Source organism: Cygnus atratus, chromosome 1 (genome assembly GCF_013377495.2).
Source record: "Cygnus atratus isolate AKBS03 ecotype Queensland, Australia chromosome 1, CAtr_DNAZoo_HiC_assembly, whole genome shotgun sequence".
In the NCBI taxonomy this organism is placed as follows: domain Eukaryota; kingdom Metazoa; phylum Chordata; class Aves; order Anseriformes; family Anatidae; genus Cygnus; species Cygnus atratus.
The window spans coordinates 167,644,637-167,670,862 of NC_066362.1; the positions used below are offsets into that span (position 1 = coordinate 167,644,637).

Genomic DNA, 26,226 nt, shown 5'->3' on the forward strand with positions numbered 1-26,226 from the left:
AAGTTATCATGTATTTCAGTCATTTTGAAAAATCAGCACTGAGCAGAAATCCTGTCCAGAAAATTGTGTCCTTTCAGAAACAGATGTTTCTGGAAGCACATGTTAGAGCTATTATATTTAACAGGAATACTTTATCCGGGAGTTTTAGAATGTGGGATGTTAAATCTGCTTCCTTTGATCAGTAATGAAAAACACCTCAGGAAATCTTGAAAAATTTTTCATGATTGTATGTCTCAAAGTTTTCAAATTCAAAACCAAAATAGTTTTGCTAAAACTGTCAAAGAAAATGAACAGATAATATTTATTTCAAAACCAAGGCTATTTTCCTATGTTTATTCAAAGCTTATATTGGAATTTAATTACATCTATGATTAAGCGGAACTGTGATCCAGTATAGAAATTCTTTACATCTCTATATTAAAGATAATATTTTGCTAAGATAACATTAGCTTCAATAAGCATTTCTATCACTCTTGGTTGCTTATTTATTAGATTTAAATATTTTTAACAAACTGTATTTCAGGTTTTTGTTTTTAAGGAAAATTGTTCAGTCTTCATTCATCTTACGAAAAAATAAAGAGTGACAAAATACTTCTTAAATTTTGTTTCATGTTTAATCACCCCCAAAAGTTTTCTTTTACAGTGGGTCCTAAACAACTTCACTTTTACGTTGTTTAGAAAGTATATATGGTATGCATTCATAAAATTATATATATAGATCAAATACATTTACATAGATTAAAAACAAAAACAAACAAACAAAAACAAGCCATACCCCACACCTTCTCTGCTAGCCTACGAAAAATAAAGGACACATTAATTTTCAGGATGTCTCTTTTTTTATGATGTATGCCTTTAATTTTCAAGAATAATTTCTCGCATATATATAAAAAAGGAGTATATGGAGTATATTCTCTCTTTGCCAATTGTGTGAAGTCAGGATGATACCTAATTTAGAGAGGAAAATGAATATTTTAAACTCTAAACAACTTGAGGTAGAGCTTGCCATTTATGAGGAACTGGCATATTAAATAAATCTAGTGTTTCAATTGCAATCATGTGTGAGTAAAGCTTGACAAATGCTTAAGTTAGATACAATGTACCTTTTATTTTGCTTGCTTTGTTTATGGTTGTGTTTTGTCTTTTAAAATCGACTGTACTCTTGGGGTTCTTTTTTATCTTCTTAAACAGATACTACTCTGTTAAAGAAAGGAATCATGGTGCCTATAATGTTACGAAATTCTTTATACAACTTTATATTGTTCTCTCTCTACCTGTAGGTAGAAGACCTATTCTGATACACTTAAAGCTGGACTGAATTATCTCATGTATAAGCAAATAAGAGTTCTAAACAATTTGAAAGGTAGAATTACATTGTGGCCAGCACAGTATTATGTCATATGCAGCCCTGATAAGAGCTGTTCTTAAATAAAGAACATCTAAGAGTAATTAACAGGAAAACAAGAAAATTAGACTGCCAAAAATACTGATAGTAAAGAGTGTTAAAGTTTCTATGGAGAAGCAACAGTTCTAAGTATGAAATTAATGTGATTTTTATTATTTTTTTTTTTCCAAAGGGTATGTTTGAGCAGTTTGAAAACTTGAATAAAATGTACCTGTACTTTGCTAGGTTTGACTGGTTCATTCAGAAGAACAAAGTATGTTTACTGTGTGAGGTAACAGAACTACAACTTGGGAGGAAAAAAGCTTCCTCATTTTGATATCAGTTAAATGCATCATGTGAGGCAGCTCAGAAACTCTGAAGCCGCACTTGCATACAAAGGCTATACAAGAAGTATGTTTTATTTTTTAAGCAGCAAGATGACTGACTGAAGAAAATATAGGACTGAGATCCTAGTGTCCTGACGTACATGTACATGTGTTCTTTGATCTTTTTAGTCTTCAGCAGAAGCAGTAATAGAATATTTCTTTGCCTCACTTTTACGTAAAGATTCTTTCTTTATCTTAAAACTTGATTTTTTACTATTTTCAATTATGCTTAAATATTTTAAATAGAATGGGAACTAGAGATTGAGCTTCTGCTGTTTTTCAAATTCCAGAGCCTTTTTTTGAACTTAGTATAGAGCTATGAAGTTGCTATAGATCTCCTCAGACTACATCAGTGTATCTAATTAGTATGCATTCCTAACAGTGGTCAGAAGAATAGACTTGTGCTTTCATACAGTTAATGAGACTGATAAAGCAGAAATCATATGACTAATAATAATAATAATAAAATATTTATTTATGAGTGTCTGATAAAAAAATAGAGTATGGATCACATATATAAGAAGATCAAGCTCTGTTTGATCCTAGCTTTTAGTTAGATTTTATTTTGGAGGTTTTTTAATTAAAGGCCTTTCAAATGACTTCTCTGGCAGCATTATATCTAATAACACATACAGAGCAGACAGCAGGGATATAGCAAGAAACTACCTTTAAGCACAAGAACCCTCAGGTGCCCTCAGAACAAAGGACTTATAAATAAAATATCCCAGGAAGGTTGAGTTCTTTTGATCAATGAAACTCAGTTGCCTATATGAATAAAAGGTAAGAATGATACTTAGCATAGTTTTGACACATACAAATTTATAGTCTTCCAAGCTGTTCCTTCATATAGTTCAGAGGTTATCACAGCCACAGTAGATCAGTCTTCAATATGCAGTACCTGTAGTCTGGAAGCAAACCTAAGTACTGAGGTCCATTGTCTAATAAGAATTGAGAGAAACTAAGTCCTTATATCCTTATATGAGCTTTTGGAGATCATTCTTGTCATATCCTACCCTATTTGTTGCACAAGTGCTGTTGAAAATTTATTTAATTAGTCTTTTTTATTTGTATTTTCAAGGTACTCTTTATCTTGCAATATTTTCTTTGTTTATTTAATATGTAGACTGTATTAGTAAGTTTAAAATTTCCAAATATAATGACTTCCTAATAGGTGAACTACTGGTGAAGTAATCAATATTTTGATTATGTACACCGGTACAAGCTAGTACCTTTTAGCAAGTAATCGAAAAGTAACTCCCAACAATGAAATAAGTAATTTTAACCTTTTTTTTTTTTTCTATTCTATAGTCAATGAAGTGTGTGAAGAACAGGTGTGAAGAACACACCTGAATTCAGGTGTGTTTCAGAGCAGTAGCATATCTTTCTTCATTGTTTATAAAATTTTTTTGGAAGATTAGAGCCAGTTTAAATCATTTAGTATTTAAACTCTTTATGTGTATTTTACAAGTATATGTGACTAAATTCAAATCTCTAAGGTGAGCTAAGGCACATGAACAGCAGTTGTTTCATGAGGAGAAAGAGTTCAATATCAGTCTCTAAAAAACTGATATTTATAAACCAGTGAGCAAGTTTTCTTTAAAAATATGACTGACAGTTCAGTTATACAACAGACTTTTTGTTGTTTTGCTGTTGTTGTTTGTTTGTTTGTTTTGTTTTTATCAGACCAAGAGAGGAAAAAGTACCACATCGTGGTATGTTTTGACTAATATGCATCTCTGATCGTTAGCGAGACATTTGCAAGATTTCCACTCAGTGGGGAATTTTAATTAGTTAATAGGATTTGCTTACCATTCTACAATGTTGTAATTTTCTACACCTTTGAAATGCAGGCCAAATTTGGCAGTACATTACAATGACCATGTGATCAGTTCAGTTTAGTCAGTTTACTCAAACAAAGATGCAGCAATATTAGGATGAAAATAATAGTACAGTTTGTTAAAAGATAGATGCTGTTTTATTTATCATAATTCTCAAATTCCTGTGACAGATGCATTAACATTTCTTTTCTTTTGCAAATGACATATAATTTTTTCTGCAGCTGGAAAAATGAAAGTAGTTTTCTTACACATACTAATTCTTAAAGATAAAGTTCTTATAAAAATGGTTATTTGAAATGACAAGTTCCCCTAATCTTGAAGCCATGGTTGGTAGTGAGGAGCTAAAAAAAACTATCATCATAACTGACAATGTATCTGAGTATCATAGTCCAAAGTGACATATTTGAATTAAGTGAATACTTTTTTGATTGACATCAATTTTTTTTCTGAGATTATTTCATAAAACTTAAATAAACAAAACCATAAAGACTCCAGTGTGAAGAATGAGGAGTTAAAATAAGTTGAGCTTTTCAGGAGATGAATTTCATCCCCAGGGACTAAAAAAGAGATGCAATATAAATAGAAAAAGATGGAAATTGTTCAGGACAGGAAAATATTTCTGTTAGGAAACAATGATTTTTTACTGGGAAAAATATTTTCATAGTTAAGTCGTGTGTTTTAACTTGTCTTTTACTTATTGTGGCAGATATCAAATTGGCCTAAATTCAAGTGACTCATCAGCACTGTCAAGTAGAAACGTCTTTGAGTTATGCGTACTTTTTAGGTTAATTTGTGTTTGGTTTTGTTTTTGGCCACTAGTTTACAGGACGAATAGTCTGATAATACAGAGAACAGTCAGATCCTAAGTTTTTCCACAATTCAAATTGCACTTTTTATTTGTGTAGGAGGCTACTTACTTGTCTTGTAGTATCTATTTTATTTATCTAATTGTTAATTTGTATATCTGCTGTGAGGCTGCCTCTCCAAATTTTCACTGATGCAAAATGCTAAAGTGTAAGGAAATAAACACAAAAAGCCATAGAGTGCCTGTCTTCCTCGCTTGCAGCTGATGACCATGGTTTGCAGCAAATAGTTAACAGAAAACAAAGAAGTGTTAGGTGAGGAGGATCCTCTGCAAAAGGAATATATTGCCTGTCGTGTTTTCTCTTCTGGAAACAAACTCACCTTTATAGAAAGTGTAAGAGATGATACAGTGTAGAATATATCTTTTAAGGTACTGGTCCAAATCAAAAATTTAACAATCACTTGAGGACGCTACTTTTTATTGCAGACTTCATTGGCTGCTCTTCATGGATGAATGTAAGAGATAATTACTGCACATTATAACATTTCCAGGAGTTGACAGTAATAAAGAATGTGAAAATCAGAATTGGACCCAAAGAGTGTTGAAAAGGGCTTAAAGCATTTCCAGACACTTCATTACCCGATCCCTGATGGTTCCAATCATTCCGATACTGTGTATTTGGGAGCAGATGGACTGAATTCATATCACCAAATATAAATATCAGCAGTGTCAGAGCAAGTCAAATGAAAGTGCTCCTTTTGTGGTTAATTGCAAGAAATAGCCACTCCTTGGGAGTGATCCATCACCACCTAAAGTGGATGACTAAAACAGAGTAGATGCTCTATATCTTCATATTTCTCTCTGTTGATTGTAGAAGGAAATTTAAAATGTTTAGCTCAGATGGCAACCGGACAGATACCTAAAACTTGGTAAGATTAAATAAAAAATGTCAAAAAGGTCTGTTATAGTGGTATGAAGCATATCACATTTTTCATAGGCTCTTTCTATTTGTCATTGGAATTTGATCCTGTTGGAAAAAAAAAGCAGTTCACTTTCATAACCATCATTCAAACAATTCAACTCCTATTCAAAAGCTGAATAAATATTATCTTCATACTATCTACTGCTCCATTTACAAAATGGAAACCTAATAAACAAGGTCAAGCCTTACCAGGACTGAGTATAGTGGTTAGCTTATGGAAAACAATAAATTATAATTTATTTAAAATATCAATAAATTGATTATTAATGAAGTATAATAAATGTATTAGATTTATAAAAAATAAATAATTAGAAATCATATTCAGAAACTCTTCAAAACTGCAATACAACTGATCCAGTCACATGAAATGGAAAGGTTAGAAGATAAACACCTGACTAAAAGGAATTAGCTCTAGCCTTTGTTTCTATTTACTTGACATTTCCCATGACTTCATTTGTGTACCCGGACTCACAGAGTATCTTAATGTTGTTGAAGGGTCTTTGCGTGAATGGATCAACTTGCAGATTAATTACCTACACAAGACAGAAAAATAGATTACTATGCACATGAAATAAAATTATATTGCCATATGGTATGTATCTGGGTTGAAATTTCTTGCTCATGCACCGAGCAAGCGAGCAGCACCTACTGAGTGGTCCCACCGTATTCCTGTTGATACCTAATGGTCACTAGCTGTGGGAAGTTGATTCCCATGGCTTGCACACTGACCATATTAACATACTGCAAGATGTTCAAAGAGGCAGTGGTTCCCTATACACAAAATTATTTGGAAAACTTTAGCCTAAAGAGTAGGAGAAAGAAAGAGATTTAGCAAAGACAATAAAAATATCAGGGAATTTTTATATGTTCTCTCTGCTTCAAGTTTTTTAGTGAAATAATAAATCTTATGTATTCGTTATAAGGATGCATCCTAAAGATAAGCATTTTAATTTCTGCATGAACAATGCACATAAAATTTGTCACAAATAGAACTATAATTTAGAGTAGCAATTAAAATCCATTAACATTTTTGATTGTTTTTTATCCTTTTTTCATACTAATTAATGTAACACAAAATGAGATTTTTAAGCTTTAATTAATTTGTTTTGCTCATGCTGAAGTAGTTGTGTAAGCTCCTTATTTCATAAAAGTGTGAGAGGGAAGTAAATTGAGGAAGCAGTAGCATTAAAAGTAACCCCCTTGAATAGCCTATTAAACATTTTTGATTAGATACTTGGATCTTCTAACTGTCAGTAAGCAACTGTCTGAAGAGGTCACATATATACTGAGACTCTTAAGTGCCCTTTTTTTCCCTTTTTTTTTCCTTTTATTTTTTTTTTTAATTTCCAAACTTACTGTGCTAAACCACTTAATATCCCGGGGGACTGTTCCTGTATGGAAACTGTTTCCTCTAGTTTCTTTTCCTAATGCTATATTTAGTGATAAAAACTGTGATCTTTCTTTATAGAGGGTGACAATTCTTTCAATCTTTCTGGCATTCTGCAAACATTATCCAGACTAGCTTTGTATGGTCAGAGACTTCTTTGAGATTGTTGTTGAGAAATAAATAGTGTGTAGGAAAAAGAGATTTAAAACCCTTTTTTGTTCATTTGATAGCTGTTTTGCACATTTTTTTTCTTGCTTTTTAGTACTGAGATGATGAGTTTTAACCTGAGAAAAAAATCTTTTTTTTAACCTTCTATACAAAGTGGAACTATAGTTTATGTAGTGAGTAGGGTGTTGGGCCAGTGTTTACCTGCAATCATGCAGCAAATTTGGAACTGTCATTGATAAATACATGGGTCAACCAAGCATCAGCTTCATACTGTGCCTTCTGACCATATTGTGTAAATATAGGGGGGACAGAAGTGGTATGAACAGTCAGATAACATTAACAGAAACTCACATGGCATTACAAGATGTATAAGAATAAGCAGAGGAAAACTGAAATTATGCTGTGTACTTGATCTACTGCTCTAATCTTTGCAAAAGGGAGGTATTATAACTAGAAAGGATAGCTTCATAGTTTCCATCTTGTATTAAAAGCTACAGGTTTACCTGTGATAAAGGAGGAAAAAAGGTCAAATCTTCAGTATTATTATATTTCTGTTTCAGTATTGCAATATAAAGCGGCTTTTCTTTTTTATGGCAATCTGTTGTGAAGTTGAGGATTTTGGAACTGCTCAATGCCATGTGATAGAACTGTTAAGACGTGTAGATTTCTCTTTGTATGACAACAAACACAAAAAATGTATGGGGAAAAGAGGGGGTTTATCTAACAGTTGAACTATAATACTTTGAACAGAAAGATCAATATACACTTAATCCTGTTACAGTGTGAAGTGATTTTTCCAAGCACACCAAAGTAAAACCAAAGTGTTAGTTTCTTACAATTTATATTATACTTACACATTTTCATATCATGTTCTATTTTCCTGTTCTCCAAGCTATTCCTGAGTTGTCTAATTTATTGTCTCTTAAGTTATTAACGTAAGAGACCATACAAAGATTTAATTTAAAAATGGCAGGTTTGTGGGACATGATGAGAAGAATGATACTTATTCCTCAATAAAGGAATGGTTCTTTAAATGTATATTATTTTATTTCACCTTTTATTTATTAAAAAATTTATCAGTCTGTAAGGTAGAGATGATATGAAGTGACAGAATTAAATATAATGTAAAAATAAATGGAAGATAAATATTATGCATCCTTATATGCTCTTCTAGCTAATATAAAAGTCTTTTAGAAGAATGATATGCTTTGAGAGGTATGAAATATATTATTTAGGTAAAATTACCCCCCAAATCATGTTACAAATAAGTACCAAAAGTTTGAAAAGTTTAAGTATTGTTTTGAAGATACTTACATTTTTTAATTATACTTTTTTAGTTAGTTATTGAGTTCTTTGCAAGGAGGTAAATGGCTGAGAGTTTTAGTCTGTACCATTGAAGATAATTCAAGTTTAATAATCAAACTCAAAATAAATAAATAAATCACAGCCTAGTTGATATCTAGATACTTACTTAGATTTTAATATCATTATAGAAACAAAAACAATGTTCTCAAGCTTCTTCCTTTCAATATGTTCCCATCTCTATTTGTATTCATCTTATATAGCTGAATTAATGTTTACACTATTGTAATGTTCATGTAATTGAAGTGTCCAGTTGTTGTGGTTTAGCCCGGCTGGCAGCCAAACACCACACAGCCGTTCGCTCACCCTCCCCCCTCCCTCTCCGGGATGGGGGAGAGAAACGGGAAAGTGAAGCCTGTGAGTTGAGATAAAGACAGTTTATTAAGACAGGAAAAAAAACAATAATAATAATAATAATAGTATTAATAGTAATAATGTGTACGAAATAAGTGATGCACAATGCAATTGCTCACCACCTGTTGACCGATGCCCAGCCTATCCCTGAGCAGCCGCCCCCCCACCCCGGCTAGCCACCCCTATATATTGTTCAGCATGACGTCAGATGGTATGGAATACCCCTTTGGCCACTTTGGGTCAGCTGTCCTGGGTCTGTCCCCTCCCAGCTCCTGCTGCATCCCTAGCCTGCTCGTTAGCAGGACAGAGCGAGAAGCTGAAAAGTCCTTGGCTTGGTGTAAGCACTGCTCTACAACAATTAAAACATCAGCATGTTATCAGCGCTCTTCTCATTCTAATCCAAAACATAGCACCCTGCCAGCTACTAGGAGGAAAATTAACTCTGTCCTACCTGAAACCAGGACACCAGTCAGAGACACTAATCCTCTGCTTACTTTTTCTGCAGAACTATTTATATTGAGCTAGAATTATTTACAAAAGATGCTGCACAGTGTGTTTGTTTGTTTGTTTGTTTTTAATGCCAAGCTTACATGTGTTATTATTCCGTTTTTTTTTTTTTAGGCTGCCTGGAGCTGAAAGAGGACACTATTGAAAATCTTCTGGCAGCTGCCTGCATCCTCCAGCTCCCCCAAGTAGTAGAGGTTTGCTGCCATTTTCTAATGAAGCTTTTGCACCCATCCAACTGTTTGGGAATACGAGCATTTGCTGATGCACAAGGATGCACAGAGCTAATGAAGGTGGCTCACAACTACACAATGGTAAGGCAGTTTTAGAAAGTTTGAATTATGATCATATGAATCCTCTATATCTTCTGTAAGTAAAATTATCTTGTTAATTTTGGACTTGGAATCCTTCTGTACTTTATATTACAAGTAGCTGTTTTGAAACCATAGGGGTGGTAATTCCTTTCAACTTCCTTGAAGTTATGAGATTTCACTTTCTGTAATGTCCTGCTGAATGAGAATAGTATATGCCTTAATTAAATGTATATTCATATACAGTTGATAACAGCAAAAGTATCTATAAGTCCTTAGAATACTTTTTTCTATTTTTTTTTAAATCAACGTTTTGCTTTAGGGAAGCTTTGTAATTTTTGTAATTGTCATTGTACTTCAATGCAATATCAAGAAAAGTTTTTTTTTTTTTTTTTCCTCAAACATCATCCTACCTTTTATTCATCTCTGAAGTAGATTAAAACAGAGTGGACAATGAAATGAATGAGCAGAAGTTGAATGATGAATTTTGTCTGACAGCATTTTAAATTTTTTCCCAATTGCACCTAACAGAACTGTATGACATTAATACTAGAAATTAATCAGAATCAATGGAGCAAAAATATGTTACTTATTCAGAAGCTAAATCATATCTGTAGCCATTTAATTCTGCATAGTTTGACAAAATTAAAAACATTTGGCTCATGAAATTAAGCTTACATAAAAAGTAGATTACTTATCATTTCTGAGAAATAATGGTCCCTTAAGGTCTAGATAGAAATTGTTATTGAAGTAATACAGAAGGTAAATCTTCTTGGCTTGTCCAGCAGTTATATCATTATTTTATTTATTCTTTTGAGTAACTAATACCATATTGTAGTTCATGGGTTTAACTGTGTTTTTCTTACCACTACAGCTGAGATAGTTAGATCCATCTAACACACATGGAGCTTGGTCTGTGGCTGGTTTTAATTTTCTCTGTCTTTAGCCATATAAAGTTAGTCTTCTGAGCCAAAGCTAGAGTGATGTTCTTCTGTTCATGGAGAGAGAGAAGCTGTCAGAGCAGAGTTCATCTGAGCTATTTTGGAATGAGATTGTGTTAAAAAGTGAGCAGGTATGGGTCTGTGAGAATAAATTCAACCTTTTTATCAATACTTTTTTCAGTAGATGTGTATTATTTTTGTGTTTGTTTTTGTTTTGGAACGTAAGCAATATAATGAGGAATGACAAACTAACAGGGATAAAATTAATTTCAAAAAGATCTTATGATTCTTTAAAACACCTTATTGAAAGATTTTGGGGGCGAATGAAATTACTTATTGTAGCATCTTCGAAGACTTGTGAATGAAACAGCTGGAGGATTACAAAGATCTGTGCCTATATCTAAGATACAAGGTATATTATATAGTAAGTTATAGGTTTCAATGCTCAGAGCTAAAATCTGAATTATGTGCAATGGGAGAATTGCCAATGAAAGATAGAAGATCAAAAAGGAAGTCAGTTGTATTTAATATGCAATCTCTGATGTAATTACAATTAATCTTGCAAGCATGCGTGATAGTTACACTTTTATCTTTTCAGGAAAGACAAATAATCACATCTATTCAATTATAATATTAAAAAACCAAACAAACAACTGTATGTTATTCAACTTTGGACCTGTTGAAAAAGATAATCATAAAAGTCTAGCTCATAGGGCATGATATTTTCATGGGAACAGTGTTATTGAATTTAGGTGTGAGGCAGCTCATATCTATTTGATTTACGCTTTTCTGTTAAATGTTGCGGATGATCAGTTCAGGATGGGGCTAGGTGCCTTACCTGCCTCTCTTGGCTACAACACTAGAGATCAGGTTGAATCTACATAAGAGAAAAGGGATTATTTCTTTCACACTCACATATAGCCAAGAAAAACTGCCAGAGTACAGGCTAGATATCCTGAGAGAGGTGGGTGGAAGAACAGTGAGCAAGAGGCTTTGTGACGTGAAGAAAGGGTAGGAAAGTGCTGAGCAGAGCAAAGAGCAGATGCATATTCTCTGAAGTGACAAAAAGCATTATTTTTCCTGCAGGCTCCAAGGAAACAGTATGAACTGTAATGAGAATGAACTTAAAGTATGGCAAGGGCAGGGTTGTTAAAAAACTCTATTTCTCCTTCTGTCTTATGCAGCCAATTTGAGGAGAAGCCTTTCTTAAAAAAGGATGATGAAATTTTTGTTTTTAAAAAAGCTCTCATGCTTTAATGAGAACATAAAGACCATTTCTTTTCAGGGTGCTTTCTTTAAGAGTTGCAAGTGAGTACCTCAAATCCTGGCTGTGTGATGACTCCTCATCTTCCGTGGTATCATTGCAAAAGCTCATTTGTTGTGAATAGGAAATAATGGCAGTCCCTTAACTCTGACACACTATGTGGTAGCTTGCCTGTAGAAATTTATTTTTCTCTGAGAGCTATATAAAATAAATAGTTTAAGTATGAAGGCAGAATAATGGATTAATAAATGCAGCATTCAAACTCTGGGTCTTTCTGCTTTGTAAGGATATTTTTAACCCCCCCCCCCCCCCCAATGTGAACCATGTAAAACAGGTGAAGTGAATTTTCTTTAACCAATTGTCTAAAATATTTACCTACATTTTTCACATAAATAGTGGAAGTGGAAGTGGAAGACAGTTAGTCTCTCTGATATATGAAAAGCACCAATAGGAAGAAAATTTTTGAGAGAAAAAAAAAAGCTTTGACAGTATTTGAGGGAGCTCTAAAGGCATTTAAAAAGTGAAATAATAATATGATTTCTTTCTACACTTTTTTCAGTCTTTGGAAAAATTGTTTTTTTTTTTTTCCTAGATGTTCATCACCAGAGTATTATCTTCATAAAATGAAGATAATGACTGAGATTATATACTTTTTGTCTTCTTCTTTACATTTACAAAAAATATCTACTCCACATTAAACACAAGAAATTCTTTTTGACCCCTTCTTATATCTCTTAAATATTATAGCCAATAATTGACAAATAATATATATATATATTGTACTAACCATACTGCTATAGAGAAATACAGTTAGAACTGACCACAAATATTAGTGCTGTGCCATGAAGTTTTCTGAGATAAAGGCTCAAATAGCAATAATTTTACACTGACTGTGAGAGTGGGGAACAAGACAAAGTTTTAAAAGTTGTCTTTCAGAAAACAATTTTTAGACATAATATATGCTATAGAATGAGCAATGATTTTGAGGTGTACTTCAAGTTAAATTTCATCTTAGAATAATCTCGCTTCTTGTTTTCACTTTGGTGAAATTAAATATTAACTGATTCCTAAAATAAGGCATTCGCTATAGCACTTAGTTACTCATTTAAGGTTCTTGAACCTTAGGATAACTCCCTGTTACTATATCATTCTCGACAAACATTTTACAGCTTTTATCCACCAATTAGTTTTGATTAGAAAGTCATTCTTTATCATGGTTGTCTTTACAACAGTATTTTAATGAAAATGAATATATTTTCACGAAAATGATCAGCTTCATTTAACCTCCATAAATGCTTTAATCATTTTTCAAAATATTTTTTCCTTGCCTAATATCAGACTTGATATTTAATAAGTTCTAAATTACACTGTTCTGTTTTTAACATATATATATACATATATACACAGCTTGCTTTGTGCTTTCACATAATACTTCATGAGGGCAAGATAGAGCCAGGGAAATCTTGAAGCAGAAAGAGCTGCTAAAGAGCATACCACTAGAGTATTCTGTAGATTTCAGGAGATAAGTCATTTCTATTGCATGTTTTTTGTCACATTAGATACAAATTCAGATCCCCTCAACAATGAAATCTGGGGAATCCATGAATAATTTTTTTATTTGCATAGTTGACACAGTATTTTCAGACTTAATGCAAATCTAACAAACATTTTTTTTCAAAATGCAAAGAGCCAATGCTGAGATGGAGAAAGCTCTTAATGGAAGTAAAATTCATTAAGTGTATAGTTATATATTACTTTTCATGACTGTAATAGTTCTGTAATATCTCTGATATTTACTGAGATATTCAGTCTTCAGTATCAAACATCAAATTGTCCTTTTGAAAAGTGAGATGTAAGTGAAGAAAGGAAAATGTGTGCATGGAGATGGGAGGCAGGGAGGGGACAAAGGAAGAGAAGAAAAGTAGTAAAGGAAAACCAGAGAACCTTTGAAAAATAATTAGAAAATACACTTGCCAAATACCGAGTCATGATGGTAGTGGGGGAGGTGAGGAAGGTAGATTTCACAAAAAGTTAGTGTACAATGAAATTTGGAGACTTCTATCTTTGCATTATATCTGTTTTATTTATAAGTGGACCTTGTATAGCAATATTTTAAATTAAAGCACTTGAAGCAAGAACTTAAAAATAAGTGGAAAAAAATGTGTGGTCTCATTGGTATCAGATTTACTGTGGGCTGTTTTATTTTCAAGGTGTGAAATTGCCCTACCATTTTTAAATGTATCTGCTAATTTAAATGGCAGCACAAATATCTGTGTCTCTCTTGATTTAAACTTCTGTACTTAATGACAATCTGTGTTGTTTTTTTTTTTTTCACTAGCGCATCACTTTCAATAAGTTTTCAATCTGCAAAGCCATATGTCTTATAACTTTAGTTTCCTAATTTGTTGTCAGAGTTATGATAGTACAGTGACCTGCATGTATGATGCCTTTTTAAAGAAACAAAAGAGTAAAATGGAAAATATCAATGAGCTAAAGCAACTACAGTCTTCTAACAGTTTCAATGACAGTTCTTCATACTTCTAGTTTTCAGGGTTTTCATATGAAGGGAATATAATCTCTAAAGTTAGCAATTTATCAGCTTGTCACATTTGTCAGAAATTAGAACTGTAGTATATTGTCTTACCTATCTTTTTATAAAACAGAATAATGTCTAATTTAATAGTGTGATCGCAACTTGATTTGAGATGCATATTTTTTTTAGAAAATATGACTTTTTATAGTGTTTTACTTTGAACCACTATATACTTACTGTTGAAAGTTTGTGGTAGACCACTTTAGTTTAATAAACTCTATGGCCTTAATGTACCAGTAGTGTTTCTCAGAACAGCTACTTTTCTGCGTTAATAGATCTAGGAAGAAGGAAAGGTTATAATAGACCGTGCTAGTTTAATAGACTGTGTGGCCTGATGCTGTTCCTTCTTATAACAACTACTTTTCTATGTCAGTAAATACTGAGAGATGAAAAGTATGTCATATTGTTCCATAACAGGTAATTACAGTTTGGTCTTACAGCATAGGAAATTCTTAAAAAAATTATTCGTACTCAGTGAAGTTCTGAATTCAACTGTAGCTTGCTCTGTCTCCCACAGTGAAGAGCATGGTTCTGCTTGCGTTGTGACATATAGATAATGCTTAGAAATTTAGAATTTGACAATCCAAGTTATGCTACCAGTTTCTGCATCTCAAAATCATGCCATTTGACTGAAGTCTGAAGTTTCAAATGGAAAATGCTGAAGTTTCGAATGGAAAAGTTGTAACTTTACAGGTATAACTTTTCAATCTGGCATTGCTCTACTAGTCAGGAAAAGTTATTTAAATTCCAGTGATCATTTTGCATCTTGAAACTTCAGTTTGAATAGTGAGATGATACTTTGTTCCATGTTTTTATTTTGCTATATTCCAAGATGAAGTGCTAAACATAAACTTGGAAAATCTTCAAATTACGTTGAGGCTCTGAGTAGGACGACAACCAAAAGTAAAAATTCCATGAGTAGAAGAATGTATTTAAATAAAGTGATTGATGTGTCTGAAACCCTGTCAGAATGTTAAAATTAAAAAGCACCCTAACATATGTTACAGTTCCAAGCCTGGGAGATGCAGAGTGTTTACAAGTGCCTGTGAATGAATTAGATGCAGAAGGTGTTTAGTCTCTCTTAGCTACAGTTCTGTGCTTCACACCACAAGGGTCATTAGTATCAGCACAGCAAAACATTATTCAAACTTAATTATAAGTATGTAAGTAATCAGTGACATATACTCACTCTATAAAGACCCTTAGCTAACTGAGAATTCTGATTATATTGCAGACAGAGCAACAATTTCATTTATGTAAAGTGTCTGCCATATGCAAATTCTTTAAATGATCTTTTATGGGAAAGAATTTCAATGATCGTGTTATTAGTTATGTTTATTATGTAACCCACGGAATTTCACAGCTAAAACATGGTGGGGTGTGGGGGGCAGGGACTGGTATGTAAAGCCTTTCCTATCCATTTCCACTTACAGCAGCTCATCCCGAAGCATATTGAAATGTTGTAACAATACTCCATATTCAAAATAAGAAAAAGTAATTTTGGATATTGATACATGGTAATGACAATCATTAATGAGTTGTGGTTGTACTTCTGGAGGTTTATTTCAGTGTTAATATGTTTATACCTGTGATCAGATAACAAGTGAGGCGAGCAAACTGTCTACTACTGTAATTTAATCAGTTCTTTAACATATGCTCTTTAACATAATTTATACACAGAGTCATTGGTTGACTTTCTATTTAAGAAATACCAGTTAGACACTGACCAAATAACTTTGTTAACTTTGTATCATAGTTTGTTTTGACAACTTTGACCACATTGGTGAGATACTGACAGATAGACAGTAAGAGGAGTGGAAAACTGGACTGCTAAGCTCAGATAGTTGTGATCTGTAGAAAGTCCATCTGGCATATGATTTTTTATTATTATTTAACCATGCAGGTATTTAAATACTAGAAGAGCAACAATGAATGGAGTTTGTGCAACCCATCCTAGGTGTTCAAGACTTGACTGCAAATGTCTCTGGGTAATCTGACCTAGTTAGACAAGCAGAGAGTTTGACTAGATGACCTTCAGAGGTTGTTTCCCACCTAAATTATTCTGTGAGTGTATTAAATATATTACTTGTACACCTTCAGTGGTCTTAGATATGAATTGTCTATCCAGGAACAACATGGAACAGAAATTCAGATATTTTAAATCAAATATTATTTCATTTTATTTAGCACTGTGCAGCAGATGGGATTATCAGAGCTAACATTTAATTGACTTTTATTAGAAACAATCTATTGGTAAAATGCTAGCAACAAGTTAGCAGTAACAGTGAAATTTTAAAGCATTCTGCAGTTTTGTGTTTCTTATGCTGTCAGGCAGACATTTCCAAAATATATTGTTGTATAAAATGTCTTACTTGCACTGCAAACAGCAAATATAAATCTGCAAGATGAACTGCTCAGGCTGTGTTCAAACTTTAAGGCACCTTATCTGTAAGGTTTGTTTTGCTTTGGTTTTAAGGATAGCGTTCACAGAAAACTAGTGGGACTCCAAACAGCCACATAAATTTTATTTAATTTGTTTTATTTTTGTATGTATTTATTTTATTTTTTGCCTCTTTAAAAGCCCCATTGAAACATTTGTCCAGCCACCTTAGAGGATATTGTTGTAGAGTACAATGCAGAGGGAATTGTGGAAAAGATTGTGTCACACACTGGGAGGTAACATTGTTACTCACACTGCTGAATATGTCTGTCTAATAATGCAATATATTATGCTCTTAACACTTAGAGCAAAAACAGGAATAGATTTGATGAAAACCCATTAAGAAAAAAACTTTAAAATAGAACATTTCTATCCATAGCAAGTTTATTTTACTTTTTCTTTATTTTACTTTAATTTTATATTTTGTTATTTTATTTTACTTTTTTATTCGTTTATTTTATTTAGAAGGAACAGTTTATTGCTTACTCAACTGGAAATGTTGCATATAGTGTGTTGTTAATAAGGTTTTAGTGTACATTACATGCAATTTCAAAAGGGATATAGTGTTGTAACAACTGTTTATTTTTGAGATTTCAGAATGAAGTTTAAATTACATACATGTCCTAAATGATCTTGGGACATGCTGGGTAAATAAAATCAGTGTTATCTAATTGCAACATAGAATGACTCTATATACTTAGACTAAAATGGACACATTAATCTATTAAACATATTTTCAAAGGGAGAGAGGAGTGGAATCAGAGTTTGGAAAGTTGTAATTGTTTATTTTTATGCTTTTTATCTTGTGGATTCTAATCACAAGTTTGGAATATTCTATATAAAGAAGATAATGTATTGCAAAAGGTTATACACACTATATACATCTTAATACAAAACTTTTTATTCCCACACCACTGACAACAGAATTGAGAAGACGTGCTGAAACTTTGCTGAATGTCACTGATCATTGGGTCTCTGCTACTGTTTTTAAATTATAATTCTCATTCTTTTCTTACAAATGTCAGGACATTCCTGAAAAAAAAATAAATACTGTGCATCTTGTACATTTTGAAATATAGACATAGAAAGTATATTTTTTGAGGTTTACAATTTCCTCCATTTTATCACTTTAAGCCATCTAGCAACAAGCAAAAGTGAAAAAGACTGAAACATAATGCAAACACGGAGTCCCCAAATCCTTCTGATGATCTTACTTTCAACCCAAACATAAAATTCGATCTTTATATGTTATAGTACCATTTTTTTTCTTAATTCATGACAATGAACTATTATTGTGACTCTTGCTTACAATTTCTTTTTTCCTCTTCTCCAAGAAGAATTTCTAGTTCACAGATCACTTTTCACCTTTCTGGTATTTTTAAGATGCTTGTTTGAATGTAATAATTGGCACTTAGCACAGTGTACTGCTTTTTTGTAAGTTCTCCTTAATACAGCTGTGACATGGCACATTACAGTACCACTCCATCAAGACACAGTAGGAGAAGAGGAAAGTAAGAGCATTTCAAGAACTAGCATATGGACAACAAGATAATTAACAGGAAATAGAGAAGACAACTGCTGGTAGTAAAATGCTGTGAAATCTACAGGATAATAGTTAAGTAAATAGTCTATACTGTATTCACAATCTGATGACTTCTTTATCATCAGGAACTGCCTGATGATATCATCTTACTGCCTAAATGCTGCGTGAAAAGGTTTGCATGGCAGAATTCTGCACTGTTCATTCTAGCTTCTGAATTCTAGACCTGAATCTTCAGCAGCAACATTTGTATCCCATCATGTTAATACTTAGTATGCTTCAGAATATGTTGTGGTTTGAACTTACAGGTTGAGATAAAGACAGTTTACAAGGTAAAGCAAAAGCCATGCAAGTGAAGTAAAACAAGGAGTTAATTCACTCCTTCTCATCAGCAGGCAGGCATTCAGCCACTTCCAGGAAAGCACATAACAGTTTCTTAGGAAGACAGATGCCATCACCCCTTCCTCCTTCTTTATCTGAGATTTCATTGCTGAGCATGATGCGATACGGTATAGGATATCCCTTTGGCCAGTTTGGGTCAGCTGTCCTGGCTGTGCCCTCCCATCTTCTTGTGCACACCCAGCCTCCTTGCTGTCTGGACAGCATAAGAAGCAAAAAAAGTCCGTGGTTCTATGCAGACACTGCTCTGCAGTGTTTTATTGGTTGTATCGGTGTGTTATCAACACTGTTTTCATCAAAAATCCGAAACGCAGCACATGTGAGTCTCTGCAAAGAAAACGAACTCCATCCTAGCTAAAACCCTGGCAGTGCTACCAGAAATAGAATTTCATGTTCAGGGTGCTGTGATATCTCTCTTCTTTCTTCAGCAGGTTTGATGATGGTTTGACTGTCAGGTCAGCAGATTTACATCTCCATCTGCCAAGTCAAGAATATTTCAATTTATAAATCCTGCCTCATCTCACTGAACTGTGGGCATAAATAAATTACTGTTCATAGAGGTAGCTCAGGGCAAGCAGACTCTTAACGTAAAAAGCATTGGTGGATTCCTAAAATCAGTTAGTGTGGTAGCTGTAGTTGTGTATGTGCTGACACAGATTCAGACTAACAAAGCACTCCAAAGAGAGTGAATCTGGGGGGATTTTCTTGGCATACATGAAGAAAAAAAAAAAAAAGACAAGAATCATGACAGATAAATTCTGTAGCTGTGAGATCAAAGCCTTTGAATCTGCAAACTAGTGTAAAATCAAATACCTTACATTTGTGTATGTCTTTGGCAAAACTTGAGGATATGTCTCTGCATTGGGGATAAACATTGTGTTTGTTGTCACAAAAGGCTATCCAAAAGTAGCTAAGTACAAAAACAAACAACAAAAATGACAAAGCTCTAGAATGCACAGCTTGTATGCATAGTATAAAATTAGAACTTGACACCCAAATTCTCTGAAAACATTGCATTGACATTGCAGTTCAGGGGCACCAAGAAAGCATGAGAACAAACTACAATTGCATCGTCTATGTATTATTCCCAATATTTTAGGATTTAGCAGAAGTCTTTCAGAGTAGAAAAAGACCCACTAGAGCTTTCTGTGGGCATCTTGGACAACAAGGAAGATTGTTTGGACTTAGCCTAATTGAAGTACACAGGCGGTGAGAGGGGACAAGGAAATAATATTGGACAGGGTGATAGAAGTGAAACTGACATGGGGAGCTCTGATAGATAAAAGAGAGGAGGGGGAGATACAGGAGTGGGATATGATAGAAAAGTCAGTCTTAGGGATTAAGCTGTGACTGAGAAAATAACCTGAAGAGTCTGTGAGCAGTAGAAATCCTAGTCTCTAGAAACTCTGTGACCAAGACTCTTGACTCCAGTAATTGCTCTGTTTTCTGGAATAGACTAGCATTCTTAAAACGGCCCATACCAAGAGCTAAATTTTAACATTATTTTCACTAAGCATTGATATAAAACACTTAACATTTACAAGATTATTCATAAGCACAGGAAGGTGTACTGTTGTCAGTCAGGATAAGACTGTGATTTGTCTTTCAAAAGCATAAAGACATCCTGAGTTACTGAGATGCTGCTCCTCGTTTTCAAGGGTAAGATGTATGCAATGGTTAGTTTTTGGCTAGTGAAGAGTGTTGGAGTATTCATTCTGTTCCTTTCTGTCAGTAACATTTTCAGTATAATGCAGGACATACCACTCCTTTCTGTGTTGGCTAGCTTGGGAAGAACTTGAAGTCATACAAAAATAATACAATAACATCTCAAAAAATGATACCTTGGGGTGGGGGTGGGGGGGAGGAGGCGTGTAACAGGATGGACGAAACAACAATATTATCTGCAAGTATTTCTTTCTAACTGGAGGCAGGGAAACAGAAACGTGCATGTTCTTATTTTCTCATCCTATATTTAAAAAATATTCATAGTTAATAGACAGGATTTGGATCTTTCTGTCTCATGGGCATGTTACTCCAGCCGAAGCCTTAGAATTACTGTGAATTCTGGTTCATTAAATGTTTTATTTTATTCACACTTAGAACATTTCTTATGGTTTTGCAGTCTTTCAGAGTTTGAACTGTTGTCATAGGAGCATCCTGACCTTGCCTTGATCAGGAGTGAGTGACTGAGTATAATGAGCCATGGCTGACAATGCAATGCAACAAAGTCAGTGTGATAAGGCTTGATACAGGATATGGGGCAGCAAGCTAGAGAACAAAACCTGAAATTGCTGCAAAGGTGGTTCATGGTGTCATCATGGACTGATTTGATTGGTGGCCTGTGTGACACCTTCCCAGTAAAAGAGATTGGGGCCAGAAGGGAGGGGGAGGAGGATATTGTTGAGCAGGCATTCTGCAGGGAATGGGAGCAAGTGTTGCGTTCCCTTCAGGCTCACATTTGGGGCCAGCCTCAGTAACTGTAACTGTAAGTGGGTGCGTATGTGTGGGAGTGTGAAGTATTTCCTGACACAGCTTATCCAGAGCTCTGGTGTGAAGTATTTCCTAATACAGAACTCTGGTTCAGTTATTAAATTGAACTTTGCAGAATCATGGTGTCTGGTGCTCTTTTTCCTTTTCCCTTCTCTCAACAACTGTTCATCATGCATTTTTTCCTGCAACTGAGAAATACCACAGTGTCTTATTTTGACTGGAAATGTTCACTGAAATTCCATACCAGAAATAAATAATAATATATATATATATATTTAATGATAACATAGCATGGTTTAAAACTGTTACATTTTTAGAACTCATTTAGGCTTAAAGTTGTTAAAGACTTCAACAAAGGCATCAATTGTATTAAAATTAATTTTAAATAATCTGAACCATGTACCTTTATTTAAAAATCAGAAAGATGCAATTCCATATTTAATAAAAAGCTTATCAATGCACTGGAACAGCTTTCTTCATGCAGCCTTTTCAGCAAAAGAAACATCGAATATCTACAAAAACGGTAAGATCAACATGTGATCTTTATATGATCAACATGTAAAATAAATGTGAAGGGTTGTATCTGTATCTAATGAACTGAATAATTTCATTTTTTGCTTCTCCATCTCTTTCACAACATAATGAATTTCTTCCACTTTTCCTCACTTTTTCTCTGCCTCTCTCCTTTCCTTCTCTCTCCTTCCTTCTTTCCCTTCAATCTTCCCTTCCCACTTGCCTGCCTTCTTTCTTTCCCTCCTTTGTGGTTTGTCCTCTTTAATATTTCTTCATACATCCTGTGTAGATGTACATCCTCTTTATCATTTTAAAGTAGTAACACAATTGTGTTACACAGAGAACGTGTAGCTTAAAAACAAAGCTGGACAGGCAGAAAATGCAGAAAAATTAGTAAGGATTTCTGGAAATGACTATGTTAGCTCTACTATTCATTTATGATGTTCATTCATTCTTTCCTCTCCTTTTCCTCTTCTTATCGTATATTTCTTGTACCTCCATCAATTTCTTGGGGATTATATGAATTCAGTGGTGTTTTTCAAATATTTAGTACAGATGATGGTTTATTTACAGTTTCTTCTGGGCAAGTATTGATCCTCATCACTCTTTGTAATTTGTACACTTAAAATAAATAATATTATAAACAGTTGTATCTCCTGCGTTGCCTTTTGTAGTTGAACCCTATTACCTTACAGCCATAACAGTAAATTACAGCCTAAATACTAAAAATCTCAAAGAGTTCAGGCACATACAAGTTGGTATTTTTAATATTTTTAAATGTCAGCTTAGTGAAGATGAAACCAACATGTAAATAGTTAAAATTACTTGACCAAATCCCATGAAATGATAAAGAATCCATTTTTTTCTTTCTACTGATCGCACACAGTTTAACATATATGTGTCGTTTTATGAAAATTGTCTAATTCTACTAAGGCCACATTCACTAAAAAGTCTGTTAATTTCTAAATGTATGTGCGAAACTGGTTAGTCTCATCACTTGACATGTTTCTCAAATATGACCTATGCTGTAATGCAATGAAAGCAGTAGTTATTTCTGTTTTCAAGGGTTTACATTTTCCAGGGAGTGGCCATATGCTATCAGTTAAGGAAAGCTGGCAGTCCCCTAGGTAGAGAAGCCGTTTTTCAGCTAGTAATTATAGCCAGTCCTCAATCCTCTGTCTGCAGTTTCTTTGTCTTTCTTCATGATCAGTTTATGATCCCTTTTATATGTGACCCCACTGTTGTGATAACCACTGGATTTGCACCCTAGCAGCAAAAATGATGTTTTCTATCACATAAGATGTGTGACTGCACAATATTCTGCCCAGGGAGACAGAAAAGATAAAAAGAAACAAAAAGAAGGAAAAAAAGAAGGAAAAAAAAAAGGCAAAAAAAAAAAGTCTTTATTTGAGTGATTCATTTGAATCATTTCTAATGCTTCAGAATTGTGTATTTATTTCCAAAAGCCCGTTTAAAGATAACTGCTTCTGAATTACTTCAGAAATTAAAACGTGCTTTAAAAGAAGTATCAGAATAGTCATTAAAAGAAGTATCTGTTACTTCTTGAAAGGAAACAGCCTTTCTTGATTCTGAGATAATTATTACATCAACTACTAAAAAACTAACTAGAATAGAAAAAAAAAACACATCTAATTTAAACTGACACAATCTCATTAAAGTCATTAGAGCTATGCAGTTTTATACCAGCTGACAATCCAGCACTTCTAAAATCAATCTGTTAAGACTGTTTTAAACTTTTTTGTATATCGTATAATCCTCATAACTCTTCAGATCTATTATCTTCATTTACAGCCCCTGGAATTGTTTGTTCAAAATGGTGCCATATTAACACCATACTTAGCATTGACCTATTTAGGTAGCATTTTACAGTATTGAACATAATGTTATAACCTGAGTGTCATCTGTAAGGGAAACATTGCCAAAAGCAAGGTGTAAAGAATTATCTGGACATTTTGTGGTGCTTTTCTGTGGGATGAAAATGTTTGGGAAATCTGCCACTTAGCACTGATGGTACTAAAACCAGAACTCGTGATGATATTCCATTCCTCTGAAGCATCTGTTATAAAAGACTCACAGTTGACTCTTATGATTAAATAATTTACTTCAGTAATTACTCAAAATACTAATTCCACCAAAGATTAGGGTCAGGATCACATAACTGCATTTCATTCTCCCCTTTACCACTATTTTGGAACAATGAAAATATCATAGAATCATAGAATATCCCGAGTTGGAAGGGACCCACAAGGATCATCGAGTCCAGCTCCTGGCACTACAAAGATCTACCCAAAAATTCAGACCATATGACTAAGAGCACAGTCCAAATGCTTCTTAATCTCTGACAGGCTTGGTGCTGTGACTACATCCTTGGGGAGCCTGTTCCAGTGCTCTACCACCCTCTCAGTGAAGAACCTCTTCCTGATATCCAGCCTGAACCTCCCCTGTCACAGCTTGACACCATTCCCTCGGGTCCTTTCACTGGTCACCGAAGAGAATAGATCGGCGCCTGCCCTTCCACTCCCCCTCGTGAGGAAGCTGTAGACGGCGATGAGGTCTCCGCTCAGCCTCCTCTTTTCCAGGCTGAACAGACCAAGTGACCTCAGCTGCTCCTCATATGTCTTCCCCTCTAGGCCCTTCACCATCTTTGTGGCCCTCCTCTGGACACTCTCCAACAGTTTCACATCCTTTTTGTATTGTGGTGCCCAAAACTGTACACAGTACTTGAGGTGAGGCCGCATCAATCCATAGTTACTAAACTCTATTTTTTTTGAGATAACCTTGACTAAAAATTTTAGTGTGCAATAAGAACTGTAAGTTTAATTTCATATGTAAACCCTTATTTCAAAGGTTTGTGTTTGTTGTCAGCATTTCTATTTTATTCGTAGAACTCCCTCTGGTGGATTATTAACAATATGAACATACTTGGTTTACTGTGTAACAATATCAACAACAACAAAATACAACTCTAGGGTCTAATTTTATGACTTTACTAAAAACATTTCAGTTTATATTTCAGGATACCCAGGATATTATTAAGTGATTCTAAGGTCAATAGAAATCTAAACTCCTAAATCCACCTAATTATTGTATGGTATTATTATATTGGTTTTGATTCTAGTCAATGTTGTCGTTATTTAGATACGTGTGCATATACTTGTATACATATCTACATGTGTAGAACATGTCCTAAGTACATACAAAATATGAGATGTGGATTTACCAAAGTAAGATCATGTCAGACTTATCCCACATTTCTTTAATAAAATAAAAAGATTGAGATTTCTTAGGGGGGAAGAAAAAAGAGATTGAACAAAATATACTTGAATTTCAGTAAAATATGGTGTGTGTTGTCTGGACATCTTAGCTGCAGAAAATCAATACAGGAACAGATAAATAACTCCCTTTTGCCCCTGTATGGTGCTGTGGCAAACAAACAAACAAAAAAAAGTGTGGGGGGGGAGGCTATCTGTGGATATTCCAGTGGATTTTGGAAATCTTTGTGCAGTTCTCGTGTCACTATTTTTCCATTTATAAACAGTGCTTGATATTTGTAGAGGATGAAGAAGAGATTGCAAGAAAAGAGAAAATGGCTTGCAAATTAATGTCTTAGAGTGCTTGGGCTATTTCAGCATATTAAAAATAAGAGAAGACAATATACTTGATTACAGTGTATCTCCACAGGGGGAAACTACTGTGAACTGGAGAGCTCTTTAATCTAGTTGAGAAACTTTAGTAAGAGCCAATTCAGTTTAAACAGATTGGAAATAAGGTTCACTTTTCCATCAGGAAGGGTGCTTAAACAATGGAATAGACTGGAATAGCTGTAGAGGAAAGTGGTGAATTCTCCATCATTAGATACTGTCATCTCAAGACTGAATGCATTTGAATAAAATCTAGGCAAAGTAGAAATTATACTCAGTAGCATGGTAATTGGTGAGCTGTGTGTGCAGAATGTATTTGATATACAAGAAATTAGATTAATGATCTAATCTGTCTTCTTGGCTTTAATTCTAAATATCAGTGACATGATAATCTATTTGTTCCCTTATTACTGCTTGATAGGTATATATATTCCATTTAAAAGATTCAGTGGAAAAGAAAGCTGCCTGTTTGTTTGTCCCATGCACTGAATACTGAGTAATGTGGAATTGAATGAAAGGAAGGCCAAATTCTCCTTAACAGGCAGCTCAGCAAAGGAAACATGTTGGAGTTCAGGACATCATTAGAGAGATTTTGGTAAACAAGGAATCCACAGTACCAGAGAGGACAGAAGATTTCTTAGCTCAGTAGAAAGCATGTAGTCCCCTGAAACTTAGGGGTAATGGATAAAAGACTTTTTTTTTTTTTTTTTCCTCACAGGTTATATGTGGAATTTGTTGTAGCACAGGAGTATGCTGCAGTTCAGTCAACAAGAGGATAGTTGTTTTTGGTGTATTTACTAAGGGAAAGATGTAAGGAATTTAATTCATTACTCAGTTAATTCTGTAGTCTTTCTTAGTATCTATCCGATCTTTTGAGTCCCTGATGGTCCAGATTTTAGTACC

At 34.0% G+C, this 26,226-nt stretch overlaps 1 protein-coding gene across 2 annotated transcripts in view; it reads left to right on the forward strand.

The window, feature by feature from the left end:
- Positions 1-26,226, forward strand: part of KLHL1 (kelch like family member 1) — a 239,145-nt gene that overhangs the window by 102,539 nt on the left and 110,380 nt on the right. For both annotated transcript variants that reach the window (XM_035561284.1, XM_035561285.1), the window contains one exon: positions 9,288-9,484. In XM_035561284.1, the coding sequence (XP_035417177.1) occupies positions 9,288-9,484 (197 nt within the window). The remainder of the gene's footprint in view (positions 1-9,287; positions 9,485-26,226) is intronic.